The following is a 14,300-nucleotide window of genomic DNA, read 5'->3' as shown; positions in this document are numbered from 1 at the left end:
CTTTTTATAAATTCTCCATACAGTCTGCACTATGTCCGGTTCTTTTGTTATCTATCAAGGTCACTAGAGCTTACCTTTCCACCGAGAGTAACATCTTTGACGGGCTGCCATTCAAAGATACTTTTATGTGAACACCACTCACTCTATGTTTGTGAGTATTTTGCACACTGAGTCTTGAATATTTATTCACATATTTATCACATATACTGCACCATCAGAATATTATTTCTGTCTTACATGGTTTGCGCTTCCCGATGACCAACAACTCATCAGGTAGACCTGTAGAACCCGGTAGGATTCACACAGCGCGAGTCCCATTCAAACGCACGGACCCACGCTATGTTAGTCCAATGGACTGGCCATTAAGTCTGCTGTGGACCATCTTGTTGGGTTTTCGGTGAATTGGCCGTGAGTTTGGAACGTCATGTGGTCAAATACCGGCGGCTGCCTCTGTAACCCTTACACAAGCCACCTTATGCTCCCTGCACTTACTCTTGTTATGCTGTCGAGCTCCAGATCTCTCTACTTGTATTTAAAATGTTTTCCATTGTACAAATGTATTGCTGTCACAGTCACAGGAAGTCATGATTTTTGCTTCTGATAATTCAAAGTATATGGTAGGATTTGTAAAAGATGTCTAAGAAGATAAAAGTGTGATGTGGATGTTTTTAAGTGTCTGAAAACAACAGGGAGAGTCTAATGGTGCATGTTAGGGTGTTCCAAAGAGAGGTAAGCAAACTAGTAGCCACAGAGAGGGGACAACACGGGAGAAGTCTTGTAGGCGGGAGTGCTGCAATACATTGTACATATTAGCCTCTGGCAGTACAGTTTAATGCACATTGGAAACGGGGATAAACTGTATGTGTGTTTAACTAATTTTGGGATTTATATATAGAAATGCATTTTTTGATCATCTACATCTCACACTCGTTTACCTTTACTAATACATTTGATGGTGCTTTATCTGCCTTTCCAGGTGTTAAGATGCCTCTTGGAGAAAGAACGATCTTCAGTTATTTTATTGATCTACAGACAAGCCATTTTGTGCTTTGGGAAAACCTGGTTCCTTCCACTGACTCTTTAATTCAGAGAGGTAATGTTTATCTGCAGTCTTAAAATGACTGGGTCCACGGTGGGCGCGCGACCGTGTGCGTGCGTGTGACGTCTCCTGCGTTTTAGCTGCAGCGATTTGTGGCCTGGGAAGATGCAACGGGGGGGGCGTGTTGGGGGTGTGGTCATGACATCATGGAGCTGGTTCACCCCCATTGGGCGAACCGCTCATGTGACTTGGCCGTCGCGCTGCAGAATCAAATTTATCTGATTCTTCACACTCCGCATGGCTCAGCACACTGGCACACGCGCAGTGTATGGCCGCGATCATTGCCTTTAGGCATTGTGACCGCACCACGCACTCCTCCGCGTGGTCTCACAGACCATGGACGCGGCCTTAGGGTCATATTCTATATACGCCGACACTACTGCTTCCCAACAACATGTCAAACCTCTTCCCCCTAAAAATGTGTCAATTTATCAGCTAATTCTAAATAAAAGAATAACAGAAAATCTTTGTGTTCTCAAGAAAGGTCCTTTGAGGAGGATCGAGACGTTGGAGAATAAACACAGATGTAATGGTACATGAGACAGAGTGCTACTCTTTATTCTTCATTTCTTTATGTATTAGACATAGTTCCCTAAGAGTTCAGCAAGTATTAATCTTTTGATACTATCTTCATAGTACCAATACATCTCATCCAATTTCAAAATCATACATGTTTTTTTTTTTTTTTGCTTCTACAGTACTTTTCACTTATACTCTAACGGTGTCTCCATACTGATTTCAAATCTTACATTTGGTTTTTAGTTTGTTTCTATCCCTTTATTTTGTTTTGCGTTGAACTGTACCAGCGTACTGTAGCCTTGTATATCTACAATCCTTCCTTTAAAAAGCCGATCTGTGCCGTTGCTCTCATTTTTTCACATGTAAAAATCTTAAAAAGGACAAAGAAACCACAAACAATGAGAAATACGTACTGTATCTGTTTCTCACCTCCAAACAAAGGGAATGTCTTGTGGTGCGTTGCAAATGTGTTTTGCTGCTTTAGAATAGGAAGTCGTCTTTTAATCCAATTGTATTCTTTTGTTTTCTGGAAGGTGTTTGCTTATTTTCTTACCATGGCATAAAAGGCCATCCTTTTAGAAGGGAATATGAAACTAGACAAGGCACATTCATCACTGGCTTGCGAAATGTGCTATTTCTTGATCCCTTTGTTGTGACGTCAAACTGTTTTTGTGATACCCTGTATTGTGTGTTTATATTACAAGCTACTGTACAAATAATATAGGCCCAGATTTGCTCTTCAATATTGATATTGCTGTGCGTTAATGGTAAAAAAATAAATAGTTATTTTGCTGCAGTATTAACAGAAAGTTGGACAATTAAATCACGCAGAGATTACGCTCATTTTATTGCAACGATTTAGTCTTGGTTAAATGTAATGCTGGGATCGCTAATTAGCATGCAAATGGTATGCATGCCTAATTACATATGCAAAAGTGTTACATTCAATGACAATATTGCAAATGAGCATGTCAATGTTGTCCGGCTCCGAGGAAGTTTACATCAAAGGTTTCTTAACTTGGCTTGCTCAGTGTTGATTACCTTGTCGGGGTGCTGGTTTCGTGCAGGCTGGGCGTTGGTAATGCAATGATGGGCCTCCAGCAACTTTGTTCATACAAACAGCATCTTTATTAATCATCATCCATAAAGTCTCATTTACACGGTACATCACTTTGTGTATAGTACCATCACTATTCTCTGTATGTGCTGTTTTTATCCTCTTCCCTAGCTGCCCCCCTATCTCGGCCCGCTAGGAAGGTGCTGAGGCTTTACTAACTCCTATTACCTAAAGGACACCTCTGTTTTGTAGCGTCGATAGTGCTCCATCTCCTGTGGGCCCCTGTCGGGCCTTGTACTACTCTATCTGTGGTCAGTACCCGCATCAAGGCTACTGAATGCCATAACAAGGCCTTCTGGATGGGAGTCGGCAATGGACCCTCCAAAGGGGATGGTCCAACTATGCCTCTGGGGCTGCGTATTGTGGAGCACCCTCTGGACATAGTGCCGATTAACACAGATTTATATCTCTAGCGTGGCTAAGTGTTGTCTCAGGGCTGGTACACGCATGGCAGACCCAAAACACCTGTTTTGTTCTGTACTGCTTGCTGATGGCATTAACCTTGGTGGAAAAGTGAATCTATTGAAAGTCAAAGCATTTCAGTTGCCTGCTTACTGTACGTAACATGACATCAGGAGTTCTCATGTTAACCCCTCAGTCCCTTAACAACCCAAGCCCTAACCAATCAGACACTGACTCCAAAGTTAGGAAAAAATGGCTATAGCTTTTATTAGAAAAACATTCCCCAAATTACCAGCAGCAACACATTGGACCTGCACATGTTTCAATCCACCTGCGTTTTATAAACGCCCAAGCCCACCAGCCTAGCAGGAAATATATAGAATATACCACCAGCCAAACTGGCAGGACATCACCACACCGGCCACTGGAGCCACAGCCCAGCAACACCTTCCCCACCTTCTTTCCAAGTGGATCACTGATCTATCCTTTCCATGTGCAATCTGAACCCCACCCCACCACCGGCTGTGACAATAAACAAAAACTCCCACATATTTTCATTTCTTTCTATTTTTTTATTATAAATTCTTCCCATAGTTCTCTTTGTTTTATTTATATATATATATATATATATATATATATATATATATATATATATATATCCTAGGATTCAGTCCTATTGATGGTGCTGGATCCCCTTGATAGTATAGGGCCCTCTATCTATCAGATGTTCCCCCAGCCCCAAGGGCTGGGGGTGGGTACCCTGATCCCCGATGGGAGAGGCTCACAGCCCTACTAGTCTCTTCCTCCTCCCGACCAGGATGGTTAATTGTTAGTCACTTCCTCTCTGAGATCTGGAAGAGGAGGGTCTAGTGTCTACACCACAATTGGCTGCAGGCAAACACCAGGTCACCGCCACCACCGTCACTCAGAGAGTAGCAGGAGGGGGTCAAAAGCCCCAGAATTAACATGTCATAGCCTGTAGCTAGCAGGACTTACATGACAGGAGGAAGAGAGGCAGTCTGGACCAGCCTAGGCTACATATATATATGTATATAAAAAGAGGGTGAGCTCTTCCTCCCTTAGCACCCTGCTTCTTTCTCCCACCGCATTATTTTAACTCTATCTTTACTTTTCCCTCTGGGCCTCAAACTAAACACACACACACACACACACACACACACCTTTCCTCCCCCTTCTGTCATAGTCATGCCCCACATGGAATTACTGCAAGGCAGATAGCAGGACTACCACCAGACATCAATTCTCACAGATTTTCTATGCAGTCCAATAAACTTCAGTGTGGATTGTATTAATATACATTTTAAAGGGGAAAATGAAAAAATAAATAAAAAACGGCAGCTAGGACTGCTTCTTTAATATATCTCTATGCTGAAGTCCCCGGGTTTACATGGCGGGAAATATTTTGTAGGGCTTCTGCAGTTCTTACAAACACTGAAACCTATTGCTTTATCACAGACTTTGCTCTCCCAACGTGATTACAAACCGCATTTATTCTATGTAAATGTGTTCCTATTGTATGTAACGGGTATTCCCCCCCCCCCCCAATCGCAGATTTAGTGTGGGGTGAAGGAGAACATACATTGTTACTCGGGTGTGGTGCATTACCTGTTGGCTCGCAGGAGGGCTGAGCTTCCGCCACGGGGAACCTGGGGCAATTATACTAGGGGTACTCACTCACAACGATGCAGCGCCTCCACCTGCGATGGCTCCCACCTCGTGGGGGAGTGGTTCCTCGCAGGACAATCAATAATACCATACACAGCCTATATATAATAACTGGTGACTTTACTAACAGACAAGACCACATAGAATAACAGGTGTCACGAGGAGACACTAACTGCGACGTCTCGCAGGACGCTTCCCCAACACCAGGTGATCCCACCCAGTGTCCAAAGAACCCCACCCAATGTCCCGTACTCTTGCAGAGAGAGTCAATGGGTGACTGCGCAGTCACTATTTATACTAAGGGCCCGTTGGTGCACTTGTGTATTAGATAGTACCTGCCGAGCACTCCCGTGCTCGGATCTCCTACTGCTTCACAAAGGATCAGTCGTGTGATGGTTCCGTCTGATCCTACACCGGACTCCTTGCACGCGGACCGCCAGGGGCGATCCCAACCTGGAAACAGTCTCTGAGGACCCCAACTTGGATCCGAACCTCTTAGCAGGAACCGCAGCGTCCGCTGTGTCCCTGTCTAATCTACCCTACCGTGACAGGATCCCTAACATAGGACCTGTCCCTACAGCACTAAGTGACACGCGCTATACTATAGGCCGTCCCTACAGCACAGCAACCTGTAATGGCTTTGGGGGAAACTCCTAGGGGCCTACAGGGGTTAAATAACCTGCCCCACTCCCCTAACTCTTCCCAGTCCTGACTGTTGCTAAACTAATCCCAGCGCCTGCAGCAACAAGCTGTGACCCACTGGATGCTGGCAGCCAACGTGCTGCGCAACAAGGTGCCTGCCTGTCAGACCTCACAGCACTGACAGCCGTGACTCTGACAAGGCAGCACTATACTAAGGGCAGCGTCCCTATCTTGGGCCTCCCTCAGCACTTACCCACTAACCTAGTGGGGAGTTGGGGCCTACCTGGGGTGTGGGTACCTACTGTATATGGGTGCAGGAGCTGCACTCGCTCCCCGCACCCTTCCTTCCCTCACAGCTCCCTGACTCCAACTCACTTAACTGATAACTATCAGCGCATGCAGCAACACCCTGCAACTTAACACTAAGTCCGCTGCTGCCTTTCTTCCCTTCTGTTCCCCAGCTCCCACTAATGCAAGTGACAGGGTCCCTAACCTGAGGGCTGTCCCTGGCAACACTCACTTTACTGGGGAGCTGAGCTATCTCGGGCCCTGGGGATACTGGCCTAGTACAGGGAGTCTCTGACTCCTGTACCCTACCTCCTTCCCTGGGCTGCTCCGGTCTCTGACTGACTAGCCTGTTCCAACTGACAAAAACCCTGTCTGCACACAACATTGTTGCAACTCTGCAGCATGAGAAGCTGCCAGCTCTATTGGCTTCAATGCTGCCTGTGACAAGGGTGAAAGTGCAGTCCCCAGAGGCTGCTGGGAATTGTAGTCCTTGGCAAAGCTCTTTTCTATGGGGACCGCGTGCGCGATCTTTCTTGCGCATGGGCAAAGCTCGCGCCATAACCAAGAGGGCGGGGCCCGCCGGGAGAAGTCGCCGCCCCCTTCCTCCACTGCCACAGGGGTAAGGCAGGGGGCAAAGGAAGATCAGGGGAACCGGGGGTGACCCCCTTACATGTAGATACGACAAATGTATTGTGGTCATAGGACGATATATTTGCAAATCCAAAGCTCTCAAATACCTAGAAGTCACACGTTGCATATATCTGGGAAACATTGTATTCATTCACAAGGCTATGTATTTTGCAATGTCTTGCAGGATGTAAACTGTAGCTCCAGGCTTATGCTACATAGATGATAGTAATCAGACCTGACAAAAAGCTTCCCCCAGTACATTTTGCTAGTGTTTGTTGTCAGTTGCTAAAAATACTGTAACTTATTTTTGGTTGACAATTCATTCAATTGCAGCTCATTTATCACTGTAAGAACGGATCTCCTGCTCCTCATCACTCTCTGTGTGTTTGTAAATGTAGCATATTCATGCAGTTGACATTTGCAAAAAACATTAACCATTAGCTGCAGTTTCAGCTCTTCACCTATACAGATATTTAAACGGAGCTGATGCCATTGTAGCCATGCCATCTGTGGCTACTAGTTTGCTTCACTCCTGGCAGTAAGCCCTGGTATAAGCAGGCCTTGCCAGTAGTTGATATGGGGTTTCCCCATATCAGGGGAGCTGCACTTCAGTGACATTGGGAGGCGGTGACATCAGGCCTGGGCATGACCAATCATGAGTCAGACCTGATGGCCTTCTCCTGGCTGTACTTAAGGGCAGGTACCGTCCAAATTTAGGAGTCCCTTTCCCCACTTAAGGAAGGCAGGTCACACAGTGGAGAGGCTGAGTATTGGGCCTTCTGCAGTCCTCTTCTCCCCCCCGGGGGAGAGTGAGTGTGGACCATACTTCTGCCTCTGCTAGGGAGGCAGGGAAGAGCTAGGACAGCTGCAGGTGCCCATGGCCTGTAGTGACGGTCCAGGGTCCTTCCTTCCTTCAGTGGTAGCTGAGAAGTACTGCATCGGGCAGAAGCCTGCCTTGTTACTGTGCTGTACAGAAGAGATAATAAACCGTTCCTGTTGTTATACCTCCTGCCTGGTGCGTGACCTTACTGGGGGGAGAGGTAATAGTTCTACTGTAGGAGATCATCTTCAGTTCCTGGAGCCTACGGCAGATGGAGGCGCTGCACTGCTAAGGAGATTTGTCGGGTATGAACCCCAGAAGACTAGTCCTGTGTCCCCACTACCATTGGCGGGCAACTCAGCCCTCCTGTTACCAGCAGGTATCATGCACCACACGACCAGTAATGGACAAATCTACCACCGTGTGGGGGAACACCGTTACACCATTATTGCCTACAGTTATTTAAACCCTGTGTGACCATGACAGCGTAGCTGGTTTTCTGGTTGTGCAGGGGTTAATATGCGAGATGAAGCACCAAATGGTAATTGTATTGCCTCTGAAGTGGAAGAACCCAATTGAAAGTTCAATCTTTGTTCCGCATCCAAAACATTTATGTAATATTATATATATATATATATATATATATATATATATAACGCACTTTCCCCCACCCCCTGGGAGATATGGTGGCTACTGTGTGTGTGGTGCGTTACCTGCAGCTCACAGGAGGCCTGAACCTCTGCTGCTGGTAGCCTGGAGTGTAGCTGATCCGTCGGGTGACAGCGCCTCCACCTGCGTGGGATCCTAACAGTGTGGGATAACCCTGTGCATGACAATATAAGAAAGACACACTGGTATGATATAATAGGTTTACTGAACACGTGAATACTAGCGGTAAGACAGAACCACCCAGGCCTCGCAGGGCCGTACCCCCTCACCGTGCCCCCCAACACCATGTCCACACCCCGGTGGGGTTTACCCCAAAGTACGGAGGTGCCCCATGGCACTCAACCACCCTGATGTCCACAGAGTCAACCCACCCCAAAGTTTGAGACAATGCTGCCCCACTAGAACTGAAGGTGTATAGTTGGTACACTTGGTGAGGTGAGGTACCTGCCGGGTGATCCCACACCCGGTAATGCCACAGCCGAAGATAGGATGCACTGATCCAGCGACGGTTGTGGTCAGCGACGAGTCCGTCTCCGCGTTGGGTGGTATCCAGCTGGAGGGTCCCACACTGATGAGAGTCTCTGGCAGTAGCAGACGGTCTGGTCCCTGACCACAGGCCACAACTGCTGCCTGGCGTTCTGCTGTGTCCCTGACACTAGTGAAGCTAAGTGGGACAGTGTCCCTGTCTAAGGGTCTGTCCCTGTAGCAGCCACAAACTGAACAGGGGAGTCAGGGCCTAGCTGGGGCCTAAGGGGGTCTCTGGCCTAGTGCAGGGTCCACTGACACCCTGCACACGCACACCCTACCCTTCTGGTGTCCCAGCTCCGACTGGCGTGCTCTCAGCGTGCGCAATGTAACAATACAGGAAGCAGGTGATTGCGCAGCCCTATTCGCTGATCTGGGACATTTGATCTCCAGCCCATGTGCATGATGGGGCTTGTAGTCTCCGCAGAGCCCATGGGTGTAATGGCCGCCTCTGTATACCTCTCTGCGCATGGTGCACCAAGATGGCCACCACAACAGAAGACCCTGCACTGCGCATGCACGACTGCACTGCGCATGCGTGACCACATCTAAGATGGCGACACCCTGCACAGAGAGGCGCCGAGAGCCTCCGGCAACGCAGTCGCCGCTCCCACAAGCTGCCGCAACCTCTGCACATTCCCTCGCTGTAGCGGAGGTAAGGGGGGGGAACCGGGGACCGGTGGAGGTATATATATATATATAACCCTCATTATCCGGCACTAAAGAAGGTCAAATCACATTAGTTATATCCGTGTGCAGTGTGCTCTGTGTAGAACGTGCATCTGTATGTTTGTAAGTTTGCCTCATTTTGGAAAGCTCTAGAAAGCTTCTCGGCTACTTTCATGTTCTCGGGGAAAGGACCCATTTCCGCAGTATTGACTTCATCAGTTCCAGAAGTTCCAGAAACATCAGGCCTCTCAAGCCCTGAAGTGTTAAGGATTGTGAGCTCTGTCCACTTTGCAACTTTCTATATTTTTTTTTAGGTGATATCTGGAAGCAAAGGGGCATCACCCTAGAGGTGACCCTATTTTGTTACTTATGTTCTGTTTTGATTTTATTTATTATGATTATTATATTATTATTATTATTTATTAGAATTACTGGTGCTGAAATGTTTTTTCCCCTCTACTTAGAGAGTTTAATGTTCTCCGAATACAATATGGCAAAGATAATGAAAGATAACGCTGAAGGAAGAAGTTCCCCTCACCAAGAGTACATCACCACTGTAGATAGCGTGAGGTATTCTTTTCTCACCAGCCTTCTCCTTATGAATAATACCCCAGTGCTCTTAACAGGTGAGGAAAAAAACTATGTCAAACGTATTGTCATTGTTTATTGTTGCAATCAAATAACTGTTTTATTCCTATGCTGGCAAAAGTGGTGAAATGCTGTCATTCATTCATGCAGATAGAGATTTGAGGAGGGGTGTTTGTATAATACAAGTTATTAAGAAGTTGAGCAAAGTACCAGCAAAAATAATACAATTCCATTGAAGGAATTCCTTTTTTTTTTATGTCTGGTGTTGTTGGTACCATACATACACAAACACACATACATACATGCACAAACACACACAGATACATGCACACACACGCACACCCACATGCATGCACAAACACACATACATACATGCAAAAACACACACAGATACATGCATGCACATACACAGATACATGCATGCACACACACACGCACACACACACACAAGCTGGTTAGCCGCTAAGGTAATGAAGTTGCCTGTAAATGCATTTTTATTTCATGAGATTCATGCCGGGGGTCTCCGTTGCTGATATTAATGGATATCAACTCCGGAGACCCCCTGCATCAATCTGATCCAGAAGAAAAGCATTCTTTTTCCTAAGTGCTGTCTCACCAGCCTCACGCCAACTTTTCCTGGCGTGAGGATTTTGGGGGAAACTCGCCATTCTAGAGCCACGATAGGCCTTGATAACCTAATCGCGGCTACTAGAACCTGCCGATAAGTGGCTTATCACCGCTCACTCGGCGATCTTATTTTGACGGCTGAAAATTTTCGCAATTCATTCCTTAATCGTCCACTTATCGAGGCTTACTAAATAGCAGTAGGCATTTTGGCTGATAAGTGCTCGATAAGTGGGTTATGAACGCTTATGGCATAGGCCCCATAATGTTTTTTTTTTTATTTATTTTTTAACATTCATGGTTAGGGAATTCACTCTGGAAGTAGCAAGCTCACTAAATTGAATTTACAGCAGTAACACATAATGTTTAAATGGTAAAAAAAAAAAACGATGATTAATGTTAAACTAACAAACAAAAACAAGATCAAAGTAATTATCTTTTAAGCGTTTAAGCTGTAAATGTTGGTGAAATTATAGCAATGATAATGGTGGGTTAAATATAACTATCCAGGACCCCAGTGTAAATAAACAAAAACAATTACAATGTCAAAAATGATTTCAGTGACGTCTGTTCTTTGCCCAGTGTGAGCCTGCGCCTTTAACCTCTTCTGGACAATTTTGGTATTGATGTATTTTTCAATACATCCCATTACATACAGTACATTGTCAGCTGAAGGTGTAATTCGTCACCCCAAAACGTTGTTGAGAGAACTACAGGAATTACATTTGGGGAGTTTCTCAGGATATCCCTGATTCAGCACAAGTGGCTCAATCAGTCCTTGCTTCAGCACAGGTGTCTGATTGAGCTATCTGGGATATCCTGAAAACTTGACCTGTTGGGGGGTGGGGGCTTCAGGACTGGAGTTGAGAACACCTGCTGTAGTCTATTGCATTCCATCATTTTGCTTTTTGCAATCAATAGCTGAGCTACAGCATACAAAGATAAGAGAGATCTCTGTAGGGTGTGTATACATTGTTCCTGTCTTTCTTCTTTATATATATATATATATATATATATATATATATATATATGGATATGATATTCTAGAAGCTAACAATAAACTATATATGATATTCTATACAGATTGCATTTTAAATGTATTTGTTATACACTTAGTCACGTTTACATCTCGCCTCCTATGCTTACCTGCACATATAGAAATATCCAAGTCCCCCGGTCCTGTGTTTAGATTATGAAAAGACTGGGGCTTGTCATGCAGAAATAATAATAATACGTTTGTTGTTTCATCATACACAAACACTCACGTGTTCACGTGAAAGATGCCGACTGCTAGAGCAGTTTACATATAGTTATCATGAGATATTGTGTCACATCCATCTTCCAACTTATCCTCTCTGGATGCTGACTTTCCCACGTGACCTCATTTGCTGCCCAGCGCAGGAGACTAGGGTGCAGAGCAGGTTAACTTCCTTCTTTCTACTGTCAAAGAGAAAATGATAAATGACGCCAGCTGTTCTTGTGTCTATATCTTTTTTCTTTTGTTTTTTTCTAGGAGATTCTGGTGTTGGAAAAACGACACTAATCCAAAACATGTTACAGAAACTGCAACGCCCCGGTGGATTGCTTGTAAAGGCTGGGACTATATTAGGAGACATTTTCTTGTTTAATGAAGCTAGAAAAATAAGGTGAACTTTTATTCTCTACTTTTTCCAACGTGTCCTTAAAAGGTTTTTTTTTTACATGTAATGTCTCACTTACGACACCCTGCGAGCACGCAACCTGCATACGGGACATGGGTTAATACTCACGCATGCAAGCGCTCTGACTTTTCACCTCAGCAGAGGTCCGTCAAATGGATAATATCTCCTCTACAGGACAAGGATTAATACACCCCACCCTTCACCTTCGCAAAGGTCCCTCAAATGAGTTCTAGCTCTCCTAAATCCGTCCCAATATACGGTACCACCGCCATGAACAGCACAGACGGGAGCACGTGACTTAGCTATGCAACCAGGGTTAACACATGGCTACTCTAGCCACCCCACCTTTCTCCTCCGCAAGGTACCTCTAGTGAGGTAACCCCTACACAATTGCAAATAATATCTATTCACTGCCACCACCTGAGGTAGTTATGCAAATAAGATGTCAAATTAATATTTGCCAGGGCCCCCAGGTACCTGATTATTATAGAAAAAAACTATGCACTTTAACACACAAAAATCAGTTGTAGCTAAATGTGTCCGAAAACGTTGATTCTCTCCCCAGAGCGTGCAATAGTTGATTCAGAGCCCAAAGCATTGCTTATTAAATGTATATATATATATATATATATATATATATATATATATATATATATATATATATATATATATATATATAAAATCCAATGCACAGCCGGCACACCATTTGCAAGTAAATAAGTTTTGGTGCTTATCCCATAAAGCAATAACAGACCATACGATACCGGTTGCAACACGACATCAAGGGACAGCACGCAGGTAAGTAAATCATACATTTTCTATATTTGATAGAAGACACAAAAGCCGACGTTTCGGACCCCCCGTGGGACCTTTCTCAAGGTGGTATCGTATGGTATATATATATATATATATATATATATATATATATATATCGTGTATATATATCGTGTATATATATCGTATATATACAGTGCTTTAGGTTCCAGAAAAGAGATTACAAGAAACATACAGTTACAATAAAATGCAGAACAGCTTCTTAAAATAAAAGGGTAACACATAAAAGAAAAACCTATACATTACCAAATTCTATAGATTTTCCCCAGAGAGGCCACTGGTTTAGAATATGAGATCTACTTGTTTTATCCAAAACACTCCTCTGGTAGGATCTAATTTTCATCATCCTTGCTCAGACTTAAATACAATTATTTCCCATTGAACACAACCTAAACCCAGACCCTGTCGTAAATCAACTGTGAGATTGACGGCATACGACAGAGTAAAACACCTCCCACCAATGATGTTTAAACTCTATTTCAATATCTAAATGTACTCATAACTTTCCTTAACTAACACTTACACACGTGAGTCACATCAAGACATTCAGGCACTCATGGCATATGCAATGAGACTAAATATGAACATCGGAATCCTAAATTTAAGAGTCAAAGCAGTACCTGTCTCTTAGTACCTGCTAGACCTGACGTGTCTGTAATCATTATGTGCGACTTGGTGCCACGGATAGGCCACATGATATTCTCATTTTGAATCAAGTCACCCTTGGTATGATACCTTCTGTTGCCATGCCTCTTGAACCTTTGCAGAACCATCTAGCGAATGTCTTTAAAGCTCAGCTGTAAAAAGACCATGTTTATAAACGTGTCACAGGGGCCATATTTTATTCCCACGTCTGGCAAGACAACCGCCCTTATCTTGAGACTATATCAGTTTGTACTACTAGGTCTGAAAAAGGTGATAACATATCACAAAACCTCTCTTTGTACTTTTCTCACCCAACTTCAATCAAGCCTCTTTGAAGCTCCCACAGATTCATGACAAGTCAGAACCACCAAATATTATATTTTCAGCGACAAACTGTAGCTCATTAACCCCTTAAGCACCAGAGGGATTAAAATACCTAATATCTCATGACATTATCATGACATAGGGTAATTGTAAAATGATTTCTGTAAATATAATAAGGTAAGCACATAAACAAACACCTGCTTTTAAAACAGCAATACCAGCTATTCTGCTAAATAAACAGTATAAAGCAAACGTGGCCAACTCCTGTCCTTAAGGGCCACCTACAGGTCAGGTTTTGAGGATGTCTCTGCTTCAGCACAGATGGCCCAACTGACTGAAGAAGAGATATCCTTAACACCTGACTTGTTAGTGGCCCTTGAGGAGTGGAGTTTGCCACCCCTGGTATATAGTAACCTCTAAGGGAAATATTCACTGAGCTCTATTAAGTCAGGGCTCATACCGTCACATTACACAAATCAGACATTATTTTTAAAACCAGAGACAGAACATGAAACACAGACAGAGCCCAGTGCTACATCCATTGACACAAATACACGG

The 14,300-nt window shown here is 44.3% G+C and overlaps 1 protein-coding gene across 3 annotated transcripts in view; it reads left to right on the top strand.

The window, feature by feature from the left end:
• DNAH14 (dynein axonemal heavy chain 14) overlaps window positions 1-14,300 on the top strand; it is a 368,675-nt gene that overhangs the window by 211,403 nt on the left and 142,972 nt on the right. For all 3 annotated transcript variants that reach the window (XM_075595506.1, XM_075595507.1, XM_075595505.1), the window contains exons 45-47: window positions 977-1,093; window positions 9,531-9,692; window positions 11,792-11,924. In XM_075595506.1, coding sequence (XP_075451621.1) covers window positions 977-1,093; window positions 9,531-9,692; window positions 11,792-11,924 — 412 coding nt within the window. The remainder of the gene's footprint in view (window positions 1-976; window positions 1,094-9,530; window positions 9,693-11,791; window positions 11,925-14,300) is intronic.

The sequence above is a fragment of the Ascaphus truei genome, chromosome 4, assembly GCF_040206685.1.
Source record: "Ascaphus truei isolate aAscTru1 chromosome 4, aAscTru1.hap1, whole genome shotgun sequence".
Classification (NCBI taxonomy): Eukaryota; Metazoa; Chordata; class Amphibia; order Anura; family Ascaphidae; genus Ascaphus; species Ascaphus truei.
This window is presented reverse-complemented; position numbering and strand designations above follow the sequence as displayed.